At 40.1% G+C, this 25,411-nt stretch overlaps 1 protein-coding gene across 2 annotated transcripts in view; it reads left to right on the forward strand.

Annotated features, from left to right (window-relative positions):
• The window catches only part of PLCH2 (phospholipase C eta 2), an 89,748-nt gene that overhangs the window by 47,410 nt on the left and 16,927 nt on the right, over positions 1–25,411 (forward strand). The window contains exons 1-20 of one of the 2 annotated variants that reach the window (XM_066982217.1): positions 2,882–3,017; positions 5,263–5,409; positions 6,891–7,134; positions 7,689–7,818; positions 11,108–11,278; positions 13,375–13,468; positions 14,277–14,480; positions 14,629–14,749; positions 15,566–15,737; positions 16,030–16,137; positions 16,568–16,726; positions 18,006–18,098; positions 19,096–19,196; positions 19,946–20,043; positions 20,880–21,062; positions 21,508–21,615; positions 21,801–21,925; positions 22,917–23,001; positions 23,496–23,642; positions 23,772–23,851. In XM_066982217.1, the coding sequence (XP_066838318.1) occupies positions 2,897–3,017; positions 5,263–5,409; positions 6,891–7,134; positions 7,689–7,818; positions 11,108–11,278; positions 13,375–13,468; positions 14,277–14,480; positions 14,629–14,749; positions 15,566–15,737; positions 16,030–16,137; positions 16,568–16,726; positions 18,006–18,098; positions 19,096–19,196; positions 19,946–20,043; positions 20,880–21,062; positions 21,508–21,615; positions 21,801–21,925; positions 22,917–23,001; positions 23,496–23,642; positions 23,772–23,851 (2,691 nt within the window). In that variant the 5' untranslated portion in view covers positions 2,882–2,896. Of the gene's footprint in view, positions 1–2,881; positions 3,018–5,262; positions 5,410–6,890; positions 7,135–7,688; positions 7,819–11,107; positions 11,279–13,374; positions 13,469–14,276; positions 14,481–14,628; positions 14,750–15,565; positions 15,738–16,029; positions 16,138–16,567; positions 16,727–18,005; positions 18,099–19,095; positions 19,197–19,945; positions 20,044–20,879; positions 21,063–21,507; positions 21,616–21,800; positions 21,926–22,916; positions 23,002–23,495; positions 23,643–23,771; positions 23,852–25,411 lie in introns of those variants that run through there. The other variant, XM_066982216.1, reaches the window with a different exon arrangement.

The following is a 25,411-nucleotide window of genomic DNA, read 5'->3' on the forward strand; positions in this document are numbered from 1 at the left end:
ATGGCTTGGTGAGGACGTTCATTTTACTCGCTTCCCTCTCCCAAACCATAGCTTTGGCAAGATGCTGTGTCTGTGTGATGGAGCCTGGCTCTCCTGCCACTGTTAACGTGAATAAGTTCTTTGACGAGGCCTTTGTCATTCCAGCATTGTTCTCCAGGTCTTCTGAATTCCCCTTTTAGCTAAGCCACGGGGCAGCCTGCAGGCTCGAACACTGTTGGTCTTCAAATCTTTGTGTGCCATGAAAACCCTTTGGTACGTTTGGAGAATAATAAGTTTTTAAAGTGCCACGGGGAAACGTCTTTCATCTGCACATTTTGTCAGGTGAGCAAGACTTTTCTGGGGATGTCAAGTGAGGCAAGAATAGAAACCCGTTTCAATAGGCTTATATCCTAAGTACTCGGCGCAGTATCTTAGGAGCTGGGAGAGGGATTAAGTCACGTTTAACCCTTTCTTATTTCCTGTTCCTTTCCCCAGCGGTTACCACTGTCCAGCCACAATCAGTACATAGAAGGGCTTGTTAGAACATTTCATTTTTCTCTGTTTGTGATCATCTTAACAGGCCTGAAGGATGGACTGATCGTGTCAGCTGAAAGGATTTACATTAACCTTCTCTTGGTAGGCCTCAGATTGCAAATCTGCCTTTAACTTGAGTGCCAGCTGCTGACATTTTGTTGCGTGTATAACCTGGAAGGCTGCAAGCAAGCTTTCTGATCAGGTTGCAGGAGGAAACAAAAGGAGCTAAACAAGCACAGTACTTCTGGTTTATTGCAGAAAGTTGCCTTAATTCTGTCTCCTTGTAACTGAGACCTTGGAGTTGAGTCGTATCTGCCCCCCTGTGAGGTACAACAGTGCCATCCTCCCTTTTTACCAGCAAAGTTCTCCTGTCTGCAGCAGGGAGGCTGCACACAGATACTTGCTGATTGAAGAAAGGCAGAGAAGTGTGTGGTGGAGCAGGTAATTAGGCTGACCTTTGTCAGGTCTCGTTCTGGCCCGTGCTAGACCTGGCTTCCTGCACCAGAGGGTTGGGATCTGCAGGGGCTCGTGCCTGTGGCGTAGCAGTTTGCAGCCCCCCGTTTACACGTGGCTCAGCGCTGCACAGAAGGTGCTCCTCCTCCGATGGCAGGAGGGTGATGGGCTTGCAGTTGTCTCACCGAACTCCTCTTGAGAGAGACATTAGGGGAATGGAAGGCTGTTTCCCCAGCGTTGGAACAAAGCTGAAAGCAACAGGGGTGTACACAGGCATGTTGCTGCCTTTGACCCTTAGCCCAGACCCGCTTTGTTTTTTCTTCAGGATAAATCTCTGGCTGAGCTCTGCGGCCAGCCTAACATGCGACCGTCGGACACAGGTGGTGAAATAAACATCTTGTACTTGGGAGTCAGGCATCTCCACAATTAACTGCGATACAGCTTTCTCACACTGCGAAAGGAGGAGTGGGAAGCACTTAATGAGTATGTTTTAAACGGGCAATTTGTGCTCAGCTCGTCGAGCTAGAAGCGTGTTGGGCTCCTTGTACAGATCACAGATGGCAAGAGCAATTGTATATTGTACTTAATGCAGATTAAGAGGTTGTGATAACATAAATGACAGATTTCTGTATCTGGAGTGTATTGGATGCATTTCAAAGGGAATGAGATAGTGACTTAGTGCTTTTTAAAAATTAATACTTACCTGCTTTTCTCTCTGCCAGTTTTCAAGCACTGTGTTCCTGGTTTCTGTGAGCAACAGTTGTTTTGTACAGGGTAGCTGCCTGCCTTGTGTCCTAGGAGAGCATCCTCTATGGCGTTGTCTCAGTTTGCAGAGACATTTCTACACAGATTGTGAGATGGGAAGATGCCGCTAACTAAGGCAAAAAAAAAAAAAAAAGATTTTTTTTTAACCTTCTTATTTTTCTACAGCTGCAACATGTGTCACCTAAATCCCTTGACTGGATAGGGCAGAACACGGCTTTAGGATTAGTGCATACAGTGGATTTAGGATTTCAAGCAAACATGTTGCTGTGTTCCCAGCGTATCTAGTTTTTCCTGCCTGGAGAGAAGTATTCCTTCTTTTATCAGGCATGCCCATTAAAATATTGAGGAGAACCTTCTGAGAAAAGATGAAGATTTGTACAGTGATATTTTGAAGAGCTGGATGAGAAGAGGATGTGATCATTCTTTTGTTTCAGAACTGGAAAGAGAGAGACTGAAGAGCTTAAGCACCTCGACAGATTCACAGCGCAAGGCAAGGGTGACTTGGGAGGGCAGGGAGGGAATGGACTGTGCTATTAACTTTGCACTTATTTACTGCGATGGATATTGCTGTTTGTTTCTGAAGAACAAGTAAAGCCACCAGCAAGAGTGGGACTTGCAAAGCCGTCAGTCGTCAGATGTCGGAGAGGGGTCCGGCCCGCTGTGGAGCCGCCGCTGCCAGGAGGAAGCAGCATGGAGAAGGCGACAACTGTGAGCAGGTTCGGTGGCCTGGTGGCTGCTCAGCAGCTGGTAATGTAGCACAGGAAAAGAACGTCGTCGGGAGGCCTTTCTGTCCAGAAGTGGGTTCGTCTGCATGCCAGCTTGCCTCAGGGGCCTGCGTCCAGCCTGGGTCGTCTTTAAAATGCTGAACTGAAACCGACCCCATCCTCCAAGCTGGACAAATGGGTATGTCACCCTGAATGAAAGGATTTTGCTGGTTTTTTAATAGTCTGTACCTGAACTAGGAGGCCTGAATTTATTGTGAAACTGCTCTGTAACAGCCTGAACAATACCACTGGAGTTTGGAAATCAACGATTATCCTGAAATGTTTTTTCCTGACACTATTCCTATACCATTACACTGAAAAAATTGCAACTACAGGACCTTGATCTCTGCTAAGGCCTGCAGTGCTTGTGTTCACTTCTGAAGCTGCCTTTTGTCTTAGAAATGGATGCTCCAAAAAGTCCCTTGCTTCAAAATAAGTTTTCGGTTGCCCGCCTGGCTGAAGAGTTTTTCTGGGTTGGCAGCAGCATCGTCGCTTCTCCTCGATGGAAAATCGGCCATCTTGGTAAGACGCAGGCTGAGCGCCTGCTGCTTAATTGCTCAAGACACTATCATCTGGAAGGCTTTTATGCTTAAGTCTTGTTTAGTGACAACTTGGTCTAGCACTGGTGGAGAGGAAAATAAGAACTTGAGACACAACCCCGGTCCCGTGTTATTTTATAGCATTTGATTCATTGCCAGGGCGCTTCTTGGTCTTCGAGAACCTCTCAGTTATGTTTCCGTTATTGTTTTATTTTTATTTCTCTGGAAATGTAGCTGCAGTGTTGTACCCTTTGGCTTGTGTGGACTTCTGAAATTTTCCATCCTCTCCCTCTCTCTCTGTACCCAGGAAGACAGGTTTGCCCTCTGGTCATAGTTGGAGAATTTGTACAACTCTTCACTCTGTTTTTTCGTGCAATATTTGTCTTGTTTTCCATCTTTGAAGTAAGCATTTGGAAGTATTCCTGTTGTCTTCTTCCATAGTAGGCCACTGAAGTCTTGTAAGGTTATTTTTATATATACTGGCATGTAGTTGCAATGTCCTTAAGCTTCACAACTGTCTGAGAAAGGTCACTTTTTGCTTCCTAGCAGAATTTCTTCTCCAAAGTTAATAAAAGCAGTACAGCTAGCTGGGAATGGTTAGAGAAATACTATATCTCCTGTTCCAGTAGATGGATTTTAATAAAAGTCTTCCTGTGACACTCGTGCCCAGTGAGGCCATCTGCAGTGGCCTCAGTCAGGAACACCTGTTGGGTTGGAAGCACTTTCTGTCCCACTTGTCACCACCAGATATTTTCTCAGCAAGACAGTTGCAGGCATAGACAGCTTAGAAACTAACGGGAACTTCTGCAGAGGCTCAGAGATGCCGCAGCGCTCCGTTTCTGCGTTTCCTCGATCCAGACGGCTGAGGGACTCCAGCTCAGGAGCGATGGAGGGCTGACAGGCTGACCTCAAATTAAGACTTCAATTCCAGCAGGATTTACAGGATCTCTTCCCTCATTAACGTCTCCTTTGGTAGGGGCTGTGCATTTTTGTGACGTGTTCAGTCTTGCATTCTCTCTGGTGTGCAGCAAAAACACGGTCCCAACCATTGCTGGCAGAATTATCCAGATACCTGTTCTTTCAAAGATATTGTGAGATTATTATGATACTTTTATTTTAATTTTTTGGCCAATTAAAAGAATATTAGAGAGTCCTGAAATTTAGTGAGTCTTGAGTCAGTGAGAGCAAGCAGAGGAGTGAAAGTTCTGGCACTAACACTAAGACAGTTGATTTAAAGGAGAGAAAAGACCTGCTCACAAGGCTTTAGGAATGCAAAAGTCTGTGTATAGACAGGAAACACCTTTGGCTGACTCTTGACTATGCCACTGCTGTGTGACAGTGTCCTGTTTGGGGTGTTTTGGGTTGGTTGGGGGGTTTCTGTTGTTTGGTTGGGTTTTGATTTTTCTGTGTGTGTGTGTGTACTGGACCTTGGTCGTGAATCTTTTGACAAAGCTGATCCGTGTTTAAAAATACTCAAGTGACTCAATCCCTCTAACTTCTCTTCATTTTCACATGCTAAAGTACTCCCACACCTCCCCACACGTACACCAACTCCCCAAAACTCCAAAAGGACAATAATGCTACTGAACCATAAATAAGTAACAGAGGTTAGAACATCTTTCTAACAATACATGTGAAATGGGGCTTTTTTTCCATGTATCAGGATAAATTGTAGGGATTTATGATCTGTATAGTTCTGTTGTTTCTCATTACTTTGAAAGTTTTAATAGTAACTATAAATGTTACTGTAAACTGTGAAAAACCACTCTGAATCTCTGCTGTATCAGTCCAGTGTCACTCAGAAGGAACACAAGAAAGGGAGCTCAGTACGCTAGGTTCCACTTTCTTGTGTCTGTATTTTGTCCAGACGCAAATTGAGGAGTGCAAATTGTGTGTCCAGCAAGGCTTCTACATATTGCAGCAGCTCAAATTAAGCACTTGGAATGGGAATGGAAGGGTATGTACCTTGTGCCAATCCTGACCTAGGACTTCATACTTATTAATATGAGAATGGAAACTTTTACGTTTACAGGTTAGTTCATGGATGCCAAGAGTCTGCTTGATTTCGTGATCACATCACATAACCTCTTCTAGCAGACAGTACAGGAAAGCTTACCCGTTGAACTGAATTGGTAATTGAGCAGCTTCTTGCTATGTTTTCTTCCTGTAAAGGTGATTTTAAGGGGAACAAGATCTGACTGACTGATATCACTTTATTTTCTTTTCAGTGGAAAGATGTATGAGTTCCATGCAAGCTGGCACCCAAATGATCAAGCTCCGTGGCAGTTCCAAGGGACTGGTCCGTTTCTATTACCTGGATGAGCACAAGTCATGTATTCGCTGGAGACCGTCTCGAAAGAATGAGAAAGCCAAAAGTGAGTGTCGGCCACAGAGCCTTTCTTCTGATCCCTCCTAAGATCTTGCCCTCTTTTAAACAAGCCAGCATGAAAGGTTCGGTGCAGGTGATCCAGTGAAACGTGCTTGGATTTAAAGAATGTATTTTATGATGATTAACAGTTGATGATTTACTTTCCCTATTCCAGAAGTATGACCTAGTGCAAAAGCATGAGAAAGCTGCATTTGTTTATGGCTTGTTCACACTTATTTCTTTACATTAAGTTGTCCATTATTTTTATTTCCAGTGCAGTGCAGCTAGGGTTTTGTTGTGCTTTGGGAAGAGGTGATGAGAGACAGTACTGGAAGTTGTGTATGAGGAGGTGTTGGTTCATTATGATCCCAGTAAGAAATGCTCTCAGACTGCAGTTATGAAGCTGTTTAAGATGCGTGAAACTGCACGGGCAAAGAAGCAGTACAGGGGAGATGGCATGTCTGGGTGTAACATCAGCTGAAAATTGGTTTGGGGAGAGGGCCTGTTACCGCTCTCTTCCTTGCAACTGCTAGTTACCTGCTTTCAGCATAGAGACGTTCAATAATGCAATCTTTGTTCTATTGGTAAGTTTTTCCTTTTAAACTCTAGCCATTTGTCTGTGTATAATATTGTGTCCAGCTGCACAGTAGCCATACCATAGCAAACAGATGTCTGTTCCTTATAATCTCCAGAGAACAATGGAACAAAGCAAAACAAAATTTGTCCCCTTTTTTTTTTAATTATTATTATGATTAGAATTTCTCTTCTCTCAGCTTGGGAACAGGAACATTACAAGAGAAATAAATTGTTCATGCAATTATAACATACCCAGTCTGTGAATGTTTATCATCTGCACATCTCTACATTAAACCAAAAAGTAGAAGAACTGGAATTTACTGATAAGATGAATCACTGTTCTGACCAACTGCAGTCTTTTTTTATGCTCTGTTTGACCTCTCGAAGAGGTAGAAATTTTGATCTTAGAGGGATGCATGGAACCGAATTCTCATCTGTTTTGTTCTTGTACCTAGGGAGGAAGTAAAGTGCCTGTCAGATAAAAGCACCCTGCCTGGACTGGGCATGCCTGATCCTCTCTGCCCTTAGCATGAATTAGAGCAGGGATGGTATTCACAGCGTGGTGGACTTTGACTGTGGCCCATTCTGAAGGAAATCTACAAGAAAATGGAAGCTAGAAATATTATCCTGTTGTATTAATTGCAGGTTGTTTCATGTCTCAGTTTTCTCAGGCTCAAGTAAAATCTGAATCTTACCTAGGCTAATTTTGTTATAGATGATTTTTCTCTTTGTTTGAATTGGAAGGTAGGCTCATTTGTTATGTTCATGGCTAGGCACCAGTGTGATTAAGAGAGATAACTTGCATCAAGACAAACAAAAAGGGATTTCTTTCTAGGACAGTCACACTGCAAGCCAGCCTTCATGGATATTCTCCGACAGTCACTAACGAGCTACACATTTTTGTCATTCTAGTTTCCATCGACTCTATTCAGGAGGTTTGCGAGGGGAAGCAATCAGAGATCTTTCAACGCTATGCTGATGGCAGTTTTGATCCGAACTGCTGCTTCAGCATCTACTATGGAGATCATATGGAATCTCTTGACCTGGTGTCTTCCAGCGGAGAGGAAGCACGCACCTGGATCACAGGGCTAAAGTATCTGATGGCAGGAATCAGTGATGAAGACAGCCTCGCAAAACGCCAAAGGACCAGAGACCAATATCCTTTCTATACTGCTTGAAAGAGTATCTCCCAGTGGCGGGGAACAATCAGCAGCATAGGGATTCCCTTAAGTATTTGTTTTACTAAAAACAAGCTCTAGGCTCAAAGCTTCAAAGTGGTTTCTGTTGCACTCCCTGTTTCCAGAGACAGAAGTCCTTGAAGAGGGTTGGTCTGGGAAAGAGAGTGGACTGAAAAAGGTGACTGGGCAAGAATGGACTGGAAAATGTACAGGTATATTCCTTCATCTGTTGCTCCCTGTGTAAAGTTGTCCCTTTTATTTGGTTGTACAAGACAAAATATGATGCAATGCTTCAATTTGCTCAGAATTGAATGTTCTGTGCAACGTTCTTAGTGTGGGTGAATAGCATGTGTTGAATAATGAGCGCAGCAAATCTAGAAACTGCTACAGATATAACACAAGTGGAATTATTTTGTGTGTTACCTTGAACTTTCTTTTATCCCTAGCCTCATTTACATGAAGAAATTCCTATATACATAATGTTCTGTAACACGCCTTGATATTCCGTTATGGTCCTTAACTCCAGTCCAATGTGGTTGAAGCAGACATTTGATGAAGCAGATAAAAATGGGGATGGCAGTCTGAGTATTAACGAAGTGCTCCAGCTGATGCACAAACTGAATGTGAACCTACCCCGACAAAAAGTCAAGCAAATGTTTAAGGTAAGAAATGAAAAGGTTGTGGTTTTTTTTTTTTTTTTTTTTTTTTTTTTTCCTAAGAGAACAGTGCTTAAGCTGCTGGAGATTTAACATGAAGCCTTAATAGGAGAGATTGTAAATACCTCAGCAGCTGGTTCGTTTCCACGCTACTGAGAGATGCTATATCGTGCATTTGGTAAATTGAACAAAGTTCCAGAAACACGTCATAAATAAATTGTTATTCATAGAAAAAGGCATTATACCAGGTACTTTGTAGTGTTATATAACACAAAGACAGTGCAAACGTTGCTTTTTGCTGTATCTGTTGATCTGAAATTCAGTCACGTATCCTCCTCTGATTACATTCTCTCTAGTGAAGTATCCGGTATCCTCCAGTAACCGGTACTAATGAAACACCCTGTATGCAGTCTTCCATGCCTGTCATGCTTTTTACACTGCTAAAACCTATTTGTTTGACATTAGGTTTTCTGCTGGCCTTGACCCAGTTTGTTGTGCAACTGAACTGTGAAGTTCTGTGTGCTTTCAAAATCAAAAAGTCTGGTGTGTGAAGGACCCAAGCAGAAGTTGAATCAATAGTTCTCAGTGAACTACGATGGCTTCTGTGTCTGAGTCGGGAACATCTTAGCACAGTTTTCCAGCAGCTCTCTATTAAAAAAAAATGTATTGGATGTGCTGTGAGAGATTGCTTTAGAGAGAACTAAATACTAGAATTTCAGTAGAACTGAAAGGAATCAAACACATATCTGTCGATGGGATCTGGGTTTGTTGTTGTTTTGTTGGTTTTTTGAAGTCACAGTCTAAGTCTATCTAAGGCATTGTACGTAGCTGAATACATAATTTTGGCTTAATTATTTGAACGGTAGAGAGATGTTATAATCCCAATTCACAAAGTTGAAGCAGAAGTAAGTGAATTGCCCAAAGTCACACAAAGATCTGTGGCACAGCAAAGGTAATTCTGTTCTCTGCAGGTGCCTGAAGACTGAGCTGTCATTTATTTTAAACACTTATTGTGGTTGTACAGGTCCTCTGCAGTTTGCAATTGATCTAAGACTGATTAAAGGTTTTCTGTAAAGTTTACACCTTCATTTTTACTTGCTATTGGGATGAATGGTTGTAATCTCTGCAGGAGTACTTGCTGATGTGTTAGCTCCTGGTTGTTTCCACACCCAACTTTGTTACCTCCAGGGTGCAGGCTGTACCCTGTGGAAGAGTATGGGACGTGATGACATTGCAGCTATTTCCGTTTTTCTGATGCAATGTACGGACAGTGTGTACGTATCTTAAGAAACATAATGTACGTTTAGGTGCCTGAAGTCTCACAGATGGAAAGGCAACTGTTGGAGCACTGCTTCATGTTTACTACGAAGTCATGCTAGTTTAGTGATCACGTGAATTTAAATAATTAGATCTGGGACACGTTCCAGGCTCAAAAGCCATTGAGAATTGTGCATGTACTGCCTGAGAAAAAAACGTTTTTTTGCCTGTTACTTTTTATTCCTTTTTTCTTTCATACCAGCAAATTCTACACTTATGGATGTAGCTCAGTGAAGAAAGTAAATTAAAAACTCATTAAAATCAGTAGATTATAGTGACTCTCTTTCCAGTAGGAGCCATTAGGCTTGCTAACTTTTGACTAATTTTTCTATTAATCAAATAGAAGAAAGCAGGTAAAACTTTTCTGCATAAAAAAATTCACTCATTGTATGCTGTGTTCTGGCTTTACTGCTTGTAATCAATGATAACTATTATTCATATCAAGTGCTTCGGAAAACATATTAGCAAGGAAGAATGGATTTGCTTTGTCTCCGTGCAGTGCATAATTGAACTCAACTGGTCTCAGCTGAAGGCATAATTGCTATTTGATGGCTTAGAATCAGAATATTAAGCAGCCTTGAACTGAAAAATCAGATCTTTCTGTTAATGAAATAGCTACTCCAAGTATTTTAAGATAAAAAAGGGTACATTATACGTAGGCCCTTAAAAAAGTTACCTTGAATATTGATTTTCTAGTTAAAAATAAAAGTAAGTGGTTAAAAAGTCTTGCCATAATTACAATGGGAAAAGTGGATTTTATTAGCTAATTCTTGCTCACGAGCGCTTTCATATTTTCACCTGGGGCTCTTTTCTAAAGGAGCTCCACGATTCCTCATTCTTCCAGCCACATCCTCCGTAGCAATGGCAGCTTCAGCCTTGTAGCTGATAGAGGCTCTGAAACTGCTGAACTGGGAGGCTGGAGAGGGGACAAAATAGTGAGGTCCGTCGAGGTGAAAGAGGGGGGCAGGTGTGGGGCGTGCTTTGGGAACGAGGAGGCTGCATAAGGTTTTAAAAATCTCTCTGGGTCCATTAGAATAAATTGCAGGGCTGCAGTAATACTTTGTGTTTGGGCAAATAACTGTGAAATGCTGTTAGCAAACCAGGGCAGAACTGCACTGTGAGGGCTGCTCAGCGTTGTTGTCCATGGTTGTGAGAGCTTAGCGTCAGCCTTTTCCTCAGCTGATCTGCCTGCCCTTGCACGGCAGTACATGAAGGAAATTCAGTGAAAAATATGAAGATTTGGTCAGTAAGAAGGTGCCTTAATCTACTTTTAATTTTCTGGCCTGAAATGTGTTTTAACTTGTCTCCAGTGAGGCTGAGGAAAGCAAAATGCTGACAGCTCATTTACTGAGAGCACACGGGAATGCTGGCGAAGCGTTTTCAGAAAATATGCGAGTATTGGATATCCTGTTTGGGAAAGTTGCATCTTTCGTTTTCATACTTGTCCCCTGGCAGAATTTCCCATTCATTTTTTCATGCTTTTAGGAAATTTTGGAGATTGTTAGTTTACAGCCATGGATTTAACAGAGATCCTCCCAAATCCTGGAAATAAAATTCATTTTAGAATGAATGCGTTCTGATGATCCTAAGAAAATATGAATGGGTAAATCTGCCAGCCATATGCATGCTCCCTTCTGTGTTCCAGGGTACCCTACCCTGTCTTATTTCATTGCCACAGACAGAAGAAACCCTTCTGGGTGCCCTGTGGAACAAGAAAGACCTTAAAAGTGGTTTCTTGGCTCATGCACTACTGCATACATTTAAAAAGTTCAAAGGGGAAAGCGTTTGTATGACAAACATCAGTCTGTAAATCAGTCCGTCCTATCAGACCCTGCAGTGAGTAGCCATGCCAGGCAGCAACAACCTGCATTTAATTTCAGTGTTGCTTACCCTCGTGCAGGGGTTTGTTTATTTGAAGTTTGCTCAGGCTGCAGCTGGGCAGTCGGGGATCTCACTGCCGTGTTGCTGTGTGATGCAGGAGGCTGACACAGATGACAACCAAGGCATGCTGGGCTTTGATGAGTTCTGCACCTTCTACAAGATGATGTCAACACGACGCGATTTGTACTTGCTAATGCTCACCTACAGCAACCACAAGGACTACTTGGATGCGGACGATCTGAGGCGCTTTCTGGAGAATGAGCAGAAGGTAGGCCTGGCCCAGGAAAAGCACTGCAGTCCGCATGCCTGCCTGTCTGCCCCTGGGCGTGCCTTGCCTTTCTAAAAGGCTGGGAACTTCAGTCACGTATGCGAGCAGTGAGCAGCTGCTTTTATTTTAGCAGCTTCAGTCTGGAGAGTGTGAATGTTAAAAATAGCCAGTTAGATGCCTCTTGGTTCTCACCTTGTAGGCTGGGAAGACTGTTTCTTGAATCTTCGTGCCCTCACTACTTCGTTCTCCTTGTAGGCTCTTTGATTGTGCCCAGAACTACAATGTCTGCAGTTTCTTTATTTCTCTTGTATTCTTTTAGGACAGTCACATCAATATCTTTCTCCAATGTTAAACGTCCTAGTGCAAAGATGTTGCTTCTGGCTCTGCTTTTGTCTTAGGGCACAGTCCGTGATGAGACACTGAACTACGTTGTCACCCTTTCTCAGTTTGCAAAGTAGGAGACTATGTTCCCTGGAGCTGCTGAGAGGATTATTCATGTCTGGGGAAGTGTTTTGAGGATATGTAGTACTGCATATTAGGCTATCTCTTAGTGCTTTAACATTGCATGGCTGGAGTGAGTCTTAAAGACTCTCCTCATTGCACTGATCTTGATAGGAGTGGGAATCTTTGTAAACCAAGCTGCCTGGAAGTCTGACACACTTACTCCTATCCCAAATAGCCCTTGGTCAGAACAAGTTTGTTTTTTTTTTCTCAAACATGGTAACTTGGGGGGCCAGAAAGTGGCAAAGCGTGTGGTATCTGTATTCTGAGAAATGAATGACTGATAAAGCCACGTCTCCCTGGCAGTTATCATTTTAGATAGAGGAGTGTGTTTCTGTTTCATTGGTCAGTCGATCCTCCGCATGGCGAGAGGAAAATGAGCGCTAGCCAGAGGACACAAATCAGCTCAGCTAATCACTGACATGGATAGCACATGCCTCTAGGGTTTCTCTCCCTTGTCTAGTTCTGCCCTTTCTTATACAGTACATGCAGGGAAAACAAGTGTTCATTCTGTATGTTTGAAGCTGTACCAGATAAAAGACCTTCTGTTGCTTCAGAGCTTTTTCTTCTGAACCCAGCAAGCCTATAATGTATGGACAGATAAAGTGTTGGTTGGGTTTTATTTTGTTTTGTTCTTTCCTCATCTTTCACTTTTGTTTGTTAGGTTTTAAATTACTCCCAGAAAAGGCATTGATCTTGTAGCAAACACGTTGTGGTTTAATTTCCCCCCCCAAGCAAAAATTTCATGTTGCCAAAACCATCAACGTGGCCACTTGGCTCTGGTGACCAGGGCTGTATTTTCATGTGTCGTGTAAAGCATCCGATGGAATGGATTTGCTTCATCGCTCAGGACAGGAACATTAAGTAATAGCAGGGATAATAATTTGATGACGAATCAACAGTAAATAGCAGGAATATTAAATAATACTGTTTATCTTCCAATGTTTTTATAATTCAACTTTAAAGTACAGATAAAAATACAGCTTATCATAAATGGCCTTTTTTTGTAAATGCTAACACTTACAAACATACATTTCCCATTGTACACTTTTCTTTTTTTCAACTGAGCATGCAAAGAGACCTTGAACTTAGGAGATTTCCTCCAGCTTTCTGAGAGCAGTATGTCCTGATTTCCTTTCACCCTGCTAGTTAAAACTGATTTTTCTGCCCACTGCATAAAGATATGAGCTGTTTTCTTTTTTTCTTTTAAAGTAAAACTATTTTGGTAATGAAAATTTTGATAAGGCAAATCAATCATTAATTCTACAAAAGAAGAAATCCCATTGGTTTGTGACAGCGTGTTCAGTTTGGGTGCTCCGTGTGGCTAACAATGCTAATCAGATTTGACCTAGAAAGTAGACCTCTGTCCTTATTGGATGTGATCAGGCAGCTGCCAATAGGACAAAAACTTTTCACAAAGCAGTTTAGTTCTTATCTGACCTGACACTGACTGGCAGGAGTGAGAATCTCCCCTCCTAACTGGAAATCTTTAGTGCCACTATGGATAATCTGGCCAGTTGATAAACCATATACAGAGAAAAGAGCTAAGAGAAGCTGTGATTACTAGTTAACACTCATTTTTGCTACTTATACAGATGACAAATGTGACTAAAGAACACTGCTTGGAAATCATCAGCAAGTTTGAACCATGCCCAGAGAACAAGAAGGAGGGAGCTCTGGGGATTGATGGTAAGCTGGCTGGTGTAGCTGTTGAAGGAGAGGGACAACAGTGTTTAAATTCTTATGAGAATATCACATTTGTTTGGATAATAGGAAGTCATAGAATTTTATTATGTTGTACAGAGTAGTAGTTTGTTTTTTGTTGTTTTGTGTTTTTTTTTTAAATATCGTTCGCTGAGTTGAAATTGGAAGATTTTAGAGGGATGTATCTGATGAAGCAGCAGTCATTACAGGTCGGCTGAAGCTGTGTGTGTCTTTATTTGTGTGTTTGGAAAATACAATAGAATTGAGTTTTATGATTCCTGCAGGTATTTTTGGAAATCCCTTAGACTTTAATAAGAGGAGCAGTCTGATCCCTTCCTTCAAACTGTGTTCGGCCACTGGAAACTGTCTCTAGGCAGCGCAATAGCGTACATCTTTCAACTCATTTCACTGAGGAGCGATGCCAGGATACGACCACAGATGTCAGGGGGCTTTTATTCACTATCCCACCTAATGTCCCACCATAATCCTTTGAATCGTAAACCTAAAGGTTTAGGTGAAGAAGGGATACAGATGAAGGGTAGATTAAATACAGACATGGTTTTTAGGAAAGTCAGAGTGGAGAATTGTACAAAACACCTGGAATGTTTTTGAAAGCAATAATCACAGTTGGTCTTTGTGACAGTTAGAATACTGTGGTTTTATTTACTTATTTTACTTGCCATGTTTGTGAATGTGTTGGTAAAATGTCAGGATGCATTTTTAGGCTGGTTTTAGGAAGGCTACAGCAACAAAAAGGACAAATTGTATTATTTATGGTATTGTTTATTTACAGGTTTCACCAATTACATGCGGAGTCCATCAGGGGACATATTCAACCCAGAACACTACCAAGTGAATCAGGACATGAGTTATCCTTTGAGTCACTATTTCATTACCTCTTCACATAATACCTACCTCATGGGAGATCAGCTGATGTCCCAGTCTAGGGTGGACATGTATGCGTGGGTGCTACAGTCTGGCTGTCGTTGTGTAGAAGGTAAAGATCAAAAAGGAATCATCACTACTCTCCATACTTTTGTTTCTCTTCTGTAAAGGAAGACTTGTGACCTCTGCAGAAGACTTAAGTCCCGTGGTCTTCCACAGATACTATTTGTTTGACGGGTGTCATTGTTTCTATTCTACAGTTGACTGCTGGGATGGGCCAGACGGGGAACCAATTGTCCATCATGGATACACTTTGACTTCCAAAATTCTCTTCAAAGATGTGATTGAAACTATCAACAAATATGCCTTTATCAAGAATGAGTATGTATACAGTCTGCCAACTTTTGCAATCAAGCTCTAAGCTGGAGTAATCTCAGGCATCCTTGTAAAGCAAATGATTGAAAATCTAACCTGTTCCTGCATATGACAGACAGGCATTAGAATTCTGAGTTTTCTGTGGGGAAAAGGCTTTTAGAAAGAAATAACAAGACAAAACTGGCTGAGAAGGGGCATTCTGTGCAAAGTTTTGACTCAATTTTTCTAGCAAATAGATGACAATTTAGCCATGTATCTCTGGATGTGTATTCCAGTGATGCCATGGTCACACTTAGCCAGGATAAGGCTGGAGGCATAGCAGTTGGTTGGCTGTGAATTCATTGTCTGGCTCAAAATTTTGTTTTTCCTGATGAGGAGCTAATCAAGGCCAGATGTCAGGATAGATCTCTCTTTATTAATAATTAGTTTTTAATTAATGAATCCCTCATAATTCATACTTAAAGTACATTGTATAGTAGTTCTTGTTCTCATTCTAAAATATATCCTTCTCTTCCTAGAATCTCTCTGACAAGAAGTGGAGGTCAGGACTGGGTAGTGTAGGAAAGTGAGAAGTGTGTTCTAGAAAAAAATGCATCAAATCTGATAGCAGAAATTTAATTATCCTGTGACTGTCAAAAATGTGTGGTTTGGAGTGAGTAGTGGGGTATCAGTTCTCTGCCCACACTGATAAATATAACCCCTGTGGATTTCATTGGTGCTGATTCCCCTTATGGGAATAGATCTGACAGTAATAACCCTTATCCTCTTAATGCTATAAAAGCTACATTTGTGGTTGATAATACTTGCTTATATCTCTGCCAGGTACCCTGTTATCTTGTCAATTGAGAACCATTGCAGTGTAATTCAGCAGAAGAAGATGGCTCAGTATCTTACAGAAATTCTGGGAGACAAACTGGATCTGTCTTCTGTGCACAACGATGATTCTACCAGACTCCCTTCACCAGCAAGTCTTAAAGGGAAGATACTGGTTAAGGTAAAAACATGTTCAGTTTATTCCATCCCTCCTTTTTTGTGATGATTACAATCTCTGCCTGGTTATCACTTATACACAAATTTAAATCAGGTCATGATAAGCCTTCACCTCCTTGACCTTCAATGAACATGGATGAGTCCAGAGAATTTTAGTGTTTGCTTGGAATATTACGATTTTCACTTCTGTAGGAATTAATTTTTATTTCACATTGGTAATGAGTTTTTGTTTTGTTTTAATATGTCATAGCATGAGCTGCGTGTTAACCTGCCTGTGTAATCATTTCATCCTCTAGGGGAAGAAACTTCCAGCCAACATTAGTGATGATGCAGAGGAAGGTGAAGTTTCTGATGAAGACAGTGCTGATGAGATAGATGATGACTGCAAACTAATGAATGGAGATGTAAGTTCAGTGATCGTTTGAATGTAAATGTATGTTCAGTTTTCCTGTCCCAGGGAGAACAAACCTTGCGTGAGTTCTCTGGAATGTGGATGTGGTCTAATCTTTGCATTAATTAGTTTTACTCTCTCATGACCTCAGACACTCTGTTTGCACTTCAGATCTAACGTCTACTTCAGGGCTTCACATGCTTGCATGTCTTGCATGAAGTCTGATATTGAGCTGCAGGTAACTGCTTCACATTATGTAAATGATGAGATTGTTTAGCGTGCTCCGAAGCAGTTACTAGTAGTCAATTACGGCAAATCCTTTGGCTATGTTTTTCTCTTCCCTCTTTTTTTCTTTCAAATAAAAATTTAGTTTTCATTAGTCCTGGTTATTAAGACTTTTTTTTTTGTCAATACCTTGTTTAATAATTCTGTTTTGTTTGTAGGCATCTACTAATAGAAAAAGAGTGGAGAATATAGCAAAGAAAAAGCTCGACTCACTGATAAAAGAATCCAAAATTCGTGACTGTGAAGATCCAAACAACTTTACAGTTACCACTCTGCCATCATCAGGAAAGGCTGGTCAGAAATCAGATAGTAAGAAGGTGAACATGTCTTATTGTGCTTCACTCACCCCTTAGGCCTGACTGTTGTTTTGCTTGTCTCTGTAGCCACTTAGTACTATTATTTCATAACAACGTTTGTTCTTTCAAAGGCTGTCTAAGGTTGGGTTTATCAATCTGTTTTGAGACTCTAAATGAAATTGTATTAGCTTACTGAATAAATTATATATTATAGACTTCAGATTTCATAGCTGAATTAATTCAATTAATGGTGATGCCGGGTGAGCATCACTGTCAGATATGCAAAGCTTTTTTTTTCACTCAGCAATTAGAGCATGAAATGTACGCAAGAAATGACTTTTCAACAGAAAGAGTTTGTTTCCCATTATATAAAAAAGTGAATATGAAAGTTGGGCTTTTTTTCCTCAGTTCTCTATGTTCTATGCATTTATATTTGTATTTTTATACTAACAGTTATTTATAAAAATGTACTCAGCCCACAGAGCACACTTCATGAACTTGAGGCATTGTCAGTTTAGAATTTGTGATAAGCCACAAAAAGCTTAGGAAGGTTGCTGCATACAAATGAAAAACATTGGAGTCCTGCCAATAAGCAGGTGTACTAACTGGGGATTAAAACTAGAGAGCTAAAACTCAGCTTTCCAAAACTTTCTGTTTCTATTGAGTTTTGTATGTACTTTTAAGCTTCATGATTTATGTGGTATATCAGACAGTATTCCTGTAAGATCTGCTACAATGCTGAGACTTCTGTGTGTTAGCCAGAACAATCTGTGTTCTATTAGACTGGAAAACAATGAAACTGTAAGGTCCTATTAAAGACTAGAGGCACCAATGAATTATATAAATTTTTAGGGTTTGCAAGAATTTTGTTTCTTTCCTACCATGGAGTATCCACATAAAACCATGTAATCGAGGTCACATCTCATGGCAGAATTAAGTCCTGTTAAACTAGACTTTTTAAATATTAAGCTACAAAACAGTCTGCTGTCAGTGAATGTACGTGTCTTGGCACTCAAACCTTGCGTGGATGAAAATAAACTTTCCTGGTGCGTGGTATTGGGTATTTTGGGGATTTCTGTCTGTTCTGAATGTTTCTGTGGACAAAAGTGATGTCAGTTATTGCTGGGATAAAAGGTCTTGTGCTCAGCTTGTGTTTAAAAAAAACTGCGCTGGTCTGGTGAAGTTCTGTTGATGCTTTAGGGTGGGTTGCTTCACAAACTATTTTCGATTATGTTTAAATACAATGTCTGTAGCACCCTATTTGGTCTACTGCATTATTCTTTCTGTTTGGTTACTTCAGAATAAACTTGAGGATGATGCGGAATCCGGAGAAGATTTCAGTACCAATAAAAGGCATAGTCGAACGTTGATGGGCAGCTTTTCTAAACACAAGGTGAGCCACTTTAGAAGATTAGGTCTACACTAAAGATTGCATTCTTGGATAGATTCTTTATTTGCTCACAGTGGTGGAGAGGAATATCATAGCTGGATTGCCTGGCAGAGGCTTGCCTTCAGACTCACAGAATAAACAGGGTGGATAACTGGTTGTAATTGTGCATAACAGGTAGTTTCAATTTACATCAAAGAATAAAGCATCCAAGATCTAATCTGAAAAACATTAAAACTGGTTTGCACTTTTTATGTGAGGATCTGCACTTCCTTAATAAAAAAACTTAGATGTTGGGCTGAGCCATCCTCATGTGCATGCATATCATTCTGCAATACTGCAGATAAATGGATACTCAAAATCAATAGTACCTTCAAAATGCTAAAGGTTTTGCAGAATCACAATGTGGCTGAGGTTGGAAGAGACCTCTCGAGGTCATCTTGTCTGCCCCCCAGGCTCAAACAGGGCTGCTTAGAGCAGGCTGCCTGGGACCACATCCAGGCACCTTTTGAATGTGTCCAAGGAAGAGGACCCCACAGCCTCTCTGAGCAGCCTGTCCCAGTGTTCAGTCACTTTCACAATAAAAAAGTGTTTCCTGATGTTCAGATGTAACCTCACATGTTTGAGTTTGTGCCCACTGCCTCTTGAAAGGCAAGTTTGCTGATGCATATTTACTGACACATTCATTTGTACCACCAATATGGAAGTGGTTAGTGTCATAACAGCTGCTGTGTGCTACCACAAAGCCGTCCACATATATGTAACTCGTGTTGCTTTTTTTAACACCATAGAACTTGTTAGTAGTTTCTTTGATTGCCTTATTCAAAACAGTTCCTCAGAACGAGCACAGAAAATTTTCTCCTCAATTTTTATTACAGACTGTTTTAAGTGTCTTGAGTTTATTTTTCTTGTCAATTGTTCCACATCATTTGTAGAAAAGGGTGAGTCTCTCTTGAATATTGATATCCATTGAATACAATGGTTTTATTTCATTCTGGCACAGAAAAAAGGAAGCAAATTGAAAAAGGCAACCAGTCTGGAGGAGGGTGAAGATGACATGGATTCTCAAGGAAATGTAGCCAGAGGCTCTGTACATTGCACCAGGTTTGTTACAAGTGGTTTTGTCTCTAAAAAGAAGATGCCTACATAAATGTGCCCACTAAATAGACATGCTTCAGCTCTAGAAGCCAATTTGTTGAAGGCTGTCTGTAGTTGTGTGACAGGAATCTGATATAAGGGTAGATCCAGTGTCTGCCACAACATTATCACAATGATCTCTTGGTGCCATTTGGCCTAATTAGCAAAGTACTGTGGACCTAATGTGTCTTTTGAGCTCTTACCATCTCATCCAGCTGACATACAGACCGTTTGATTGGTAGCCCAGTGAATTCATTAAGGTTGATTTGCATAGTGCATCAGCTCCGCAGCAGATTTTTGGTTTCTAATTTGCCACATGCATCAAGGTTCATGTGATGTTTTTGAGTTTGCTTTTGAAACAGCCTTTTCAAAAATCCTGACATCAAAGGTCCTTTGTGGAATGGCTGCATAAGATTCAGGCTATAAAAAAAAAAGAAATCAGATCAAGCAGTTCTCTAGGATACTTTGGGAGATTAGTTGTTAGTGATATAACCTGAAGCAAGTAAGGAGGATCAGAGACTTGTTCTGTATACTTTAATGTGGTTGTTTCCATAACTTCTGTGCTTTGACAATGAAGCTCTGTGGTACGAAACTGTTAAATACTTCCTTGGTGTAAGAAAAACTTCTTATTTGTCTTTACCCTTATTTATTTTTAAATATGAAAAGGAAAGTTTATCTCTTAATTCACAGAAAATTGATTTGCTTTATCGTCCTAGGATAAACCGACAGAAGAAAACAATGAAGCTGTCTCGGGCACTCTCAGACCTGGTGAAATATACAAAGTCTGTTGGCATCCATGACGTTGAAACTGAAAGTAAGTTGAACTAAAAGTATCCTATAAGTAATTGCTTTGTAAAGAAGTTGAAAGGTTTATGTTAACATACCTATCCGTATTAAAAGCTGTGTTTATCTGTTTGTTTCTCCCCTGCCCTAAGAAGAGTTTAACAGAAGAGCTGCGCACAATAAAGCTATACTATTTCAAAGTGGTTCTCCACTTGCTATTCAGAATCCACAAAATGAGTCTAGAATTGTGTGACAGCTTCCATAAAGGAGGTAAAGCTATTACAGGTAGTAGTAACACATGTAGTCTTCAGTAGCTTTTTATAAAGGTTGCTCCACACTATTTACATCCTGGGAAATATCAGAGGACTTAGTTATTTTCTTGGGAGGAAAGGTCTGAAGAGCATTTCGAATCAATAGAGGTGTCTCCAGAGTTTGGATTTTACTTCAAACCTGGTGAAATGTCCAGATTAAATTTCTGGGATATTTCAGTCCTCTTTCTAAGTTTTCTGCATCTGATTTTGACAGGAATCAAGATTTAGCTAAAAGTGTCAGAAAAAGAGAATTGCTTGCCAGAAATCATACTTTCTTTGAGCAAATTCAAAACATCTTAGAGAGTGGTTTTTTTAAACTTCTTAATAAAGATTCAGGTCATTCATTACATTCAGCTTCATTTTCCCAGCTATAACTTCTCCAATTAGCACAATTATTCTTCTGTAGTATAAGAAAAAGATAGTACCTTCTGAGTCGGAATTATTCAAATTATCATAGATCATTATAAGTAATTAGTGCTGTCTTGGTTTGACTGCTTTATTTAGATAATAAATAAATAACAAGATGACCTCTAATCACCTCCTGTCTTCTTTGTAGTCTCTTCTAGCTGGCAGGTTTCGTCTTTCAGTGAAACAAAAGCCCACCAGATACTGCAGCAAAAGCCTGCACAGTATCTACGTTTCAACCAGCACCAGTTATCCCGCATCTACCCATCTTCTTACCGTGTAGACTCTAGCAACTACAATCCCCAGCCATTCTGGAATGCTGGCTGCCAACTTGGTGAGCAGAAAGAAAGCTTATTTATTTTTTGCTTTATTTTGGAAGGAACTTTTTAATGGGAGCTGCAGAATTAACCCTAAAATACTTATGAGTTCTCTGCTCATCCAACTGTACTGACATTTGAGTCCTTCTTGCTATTTTCTATATTGTTACCTAGATAGATTACCTCAAAAATGTCTTACATACAGGCAATTGTCTGATAAATGAACATCCTTTTCAAATGCAAAAAGACTTCAGAGTTCAGACTCTTTCAAGGAGCTTCTCTCCCTGAAGCTGTAATGTATGCTATATAAGAGAAATCTTTTTCAGAAAAATATTTGAGTCTTTGCATCCAAGAAGTCAAATGTCAAAATATATTTAGGTCTTCTGCCTTTAACTTGTTTCTACAAACAGAAATGTTGTCAATGTACTTTGTTAGTAATATCACTTTTTCTTTTTTTAACAGTGGCATTAAACTACCAGTCAGAGGGGAGAATGCTGCAACTAAACCGGGCCAAATTTAGTGCCAATGGGAACTGTGGCTATGTCCTCAAACCAAACTGCATGTGTCAAGGTAAGAAAAATCAGTAGAATAAGTGGATTACTTATTGCCTGAGAAGAGTTTATGTGGATCCTTATTATAGTTTGTTGAAAAATACATTTCTGATGCTAGAAGCAAATAAGCCAGAAGGTATCTGCAACTAAAGCTATCCCCAGAATTGCTGCTCTTTCACATTCTATGGCTTCTCGTTCTTTCAGGTGTCTTTAATCCAAATTCAGAAGACCCATTGCCTGGTCAGTTGAAGAAACAGCTGATTCTACGAATTATCAGTGGTCAACAGCTCCCAAAACCAAAGGATTCCATGTTGGGAGACAGAGGAGAGGTATTGAGCTATTGGTGACTGTTCTTACATTGGTGAAGGCTTATTTCCAAATTAGCAGAGCTAAGTGTGAGGATTTAACTTCCTGCAGTTATCTGTTGGGAGACATTAAACCTTAATAAATAAGCACTTATTATCCTAGATCTTTAGGTGGTTTTCATGTCTACTAGGCATCACAGCAATAGTTTGAATTTTTTTCCTCCAATTGTCAATACAGTTCCTCCAGGACAAGCAAAAACGGGCCAATAAGCTCATCATTCTACTCACAACAGTACTTTAAATACCCTCCAAACCCCTCTGCTTGCATGAATCTGCTCCCAGTCCTTCATTTAGCACAGTATTACACATTTTCTTTCTGTCCGTCCTTTGGCTTTCTGGTGTATGATTTTTTTTAATTGTTATTATTTATTTTGTTTTGTGATGACCTTTTTTTTTGTTTTTGTTTTATAATGACCCTGGCAACTCCACTTAAGGAAATACCAGGCTGAAATGAGTCAAATTTGCAACTCCTTGGCAGCTTTTTTAACATTTCTGTTGATTTCTTGTGTTGTTTATCGGTGTTGCAATATCATTCACATGACTTTATTAGTCATTAACAAATGATAGGATGAGGCAATTTTGTCAAATTAAAATTTCCTTTTAGCCTTTTGCCTCTTAGAATCAAACCTCTCAAATGAGTTCCTTACATGCTTGGTTTTTATGTGGATGTTGCAATCAGCTTCTAAATATTCTTTCTCCACAGAACTGTTTTAGGTAAAATACCATAAAAAATAAATGTGGTAGAGTCATACTAAAGGTTTGGTGAACCTGCTTGGTTTTGATAATTTATTTCTTATTTTTGTTAATATCACATATGCAACAATATGGAATTTGTCCTAATTCAGTTTACACTCAGATTTCAGAAGATGAAGAATAATCTTTTAAACTGCCATTTTATCCTGAACAGCAGGGGAATTTCTTCTTATCTTTTCAATATTTATTTTCTGTTTTCCAGATCATAGATCCATTTGTTGAAGTAGAAGTTATAGGTCTGCCTGTTGATTGCTTCAAAGAACAAACTAGAGTAGTTGATGATAATGGTAAGATCACGTGTGTGTTTGTTGTTGTTTTTTTTTTTATGGCTGAAACATCCTCTTTCAGGCAAGCTGTTCGTCAGGAGACAAACAGATGAAATTTGGTACCTATTATAGAAGAAAATGAGAAATTGATTTTTAATCATTCTTGCTGTTGATCAGTCTTGGGTCTTGAATTGTTCAAATGAGTTGGTATGATGGTGTGAAGGTCTTGGTGTAACAAGAGCCATTTGTCTGACTTCTCATTGTGTATGAGAAAAGGCTATTACAAGCTAGCGGTTGTCAAAGTCAAAAGAAATTCATCTTGTTCAAACACAACTTCTTGTGCTGTTGCACCTCCTACTGAAGTGAGTAGGGGTACTGGATTTTCAAAGAACAATGATTAAACTATTAGGAAAACTAGAATGTCATTGCAGTTTAGGCATTCCTTATATAGGCAGTCTTCTTTCTTCCTCTATCTTGTGAACAAAATACGTAAAAGCTAATTTTTTCATTCCTAGGTTTTAACCCAATGTGGGAAGAAACGTTGGTGTTCACACTGCACATGCCAGAGATTGCACTGATTAGGTTCCTCGTGTGGGATCACGATCCAATTGGACGTGATTTTATTGGACAAAGAACAATAGCTTTCAGCAGTATGATGCCAGGTAAGACAGAAATGGGGAATTACCAAATCAGTTGGCTAGGATTTTTGTTTGCAGTTTACAAAAGGAAAGTCTTTAGATGCTTTTTCTATCATCTGTTTCTCCTTGTCAGCTTTGCTCACTCTGTTTCAGGTTACCGTCACGTATACCTAGAAGGTATAGAAGAGGCATCCATCTTTGTTCATGTGGCTATTAATGACATCTGTGGTAAGGTGAGTGCTGTCAGCGCAATGCAATTTGGTCTGCATACGTAAATGAACTGACAAGATTTTGTATCACACTAGGGAAGCCTAGTGGGTGAGGGTCCAAGCTAACTTATTTATTTTAACTTCATCTTTGTGATTGTCATGGTAGCCTGAGATCTGTCTGAAACAGACAAAGGTTACATTATAAAAAGAGATTCTTGCAGCACATTTTAGAGGGAGCCACAGGGGGCACATTATTTCATTGCAGTGTATGCACATTGATATGATTAAGTGTGGTTATGTCCAGTACAGTCAGTGCACCTTGCTGAACAAAAGGTTATAGCCCTGAACCACGTGTGCTTTCTGTCTGGAAAGCTTATTCTTTGAAGGCTCTGTCTGCCTGATGTTCTTGCATTTTAAATTTAACTAAATTGTTAGACATTATTTGCTTAGGGTGTTTTTCCATAATAACACTTCAAGTGCAGAGGAAAGATGATCCTCATAATCATTGCTGGGCTTATTCTTCCCTGCTTATGTGTTAGTAATAGTGTGTTTGCTTCATGTGCAGGAAAAATACAACTTGATGGGTGCTGTGCCTAAATTTGTGTGAATAACTACCAAGCTTAAAATAAAGCCCTAACTTTTCCTTCGCCAGATGGCAGTGACATGGCTTATTTCCTCTTGGTGCACTGGAGTTAGTTACTTCCATGGGATTCATTCCAATGAGATTCAGGTAGCTAAGTATGTTGTAGTGCCTTGAGAACCTCAAAACCAGTTTATATCCACTCACAATGTAAGACTGAGCCCTCTTTCAGCAAGTTGAAATTTCAGTATCCTGACAGCAGAAGGCACCATTGAATAGGCCAGGAGCTCTCAGTTCTTTTTCTTGTGGTGTGGCTCATGTAAGAGGAATTAAAGTAATTCTTAAAAAGGAGAATAGCTCTTTAAACTGCTAGGTTTTAATGGGGTGAAACTAAAATAACTACAAGGAAAACATTTTCTTTTTATAGAAAGAAGGGCTTTTTCTGGAAAGAAGGTCACTTCAGATATTTCAGTTAATGTCTGTAAAAGGAATGAGATATTAAGCTCTGTTCCTGCTTTTTTTGTCTGATGTCTAACACAAAAGCCTTAGGGCAGATATAGCTTCATCAGGATAGGGATGGGAGTACTGCCTGAAACTCTGTGTGATGGTATTATGTATCTGTTTGAAGGTAGCTCTAAGGAGCAAGAGGCTTTAAAAGCTTTGGGTAAAAGAGAGACAGTGCTGGTCTGAGTAAGACAGAAAAAAATTTTAATTTCTGACTGTAGGGTCTGTCAGAAATAAAAGGCTAACATGGAGGTCATGGTTAAAAGGCCAGTCCAAATCTTCAGGAAAGAGTGATGGCAATCTGAGTATTTCAATGCTAAGATCTTTCCTGACGTTATTTTTGGTCTCAAGGGAAGTATATCGTGTGTAAGTCATGCCCTTTATTGACAGTGGGTAGGGATGTGATTTGTCAGTAACCTTGCAGACGCTTGCTGGATGTGTGCATTTGCACAGATTCAAACAGCTTTAAATTTTATTATGAACTTCTTTGGAGTTCCTGA

Source organism: Anser cygnoides, chromosome 23, assembly GCF_040182565.1.
Source record: "Anser cygnoides isolate HZ-2024a breed goose chromosome 23, Taihu_goose_T2T_genome, whole genome shotgun sequence".
Lineage (NCBI taxonomy): Eukaryota > Metazoa > Chordata > Aves > Anseriformes > Anatidae > Anser > Anser cygnoides.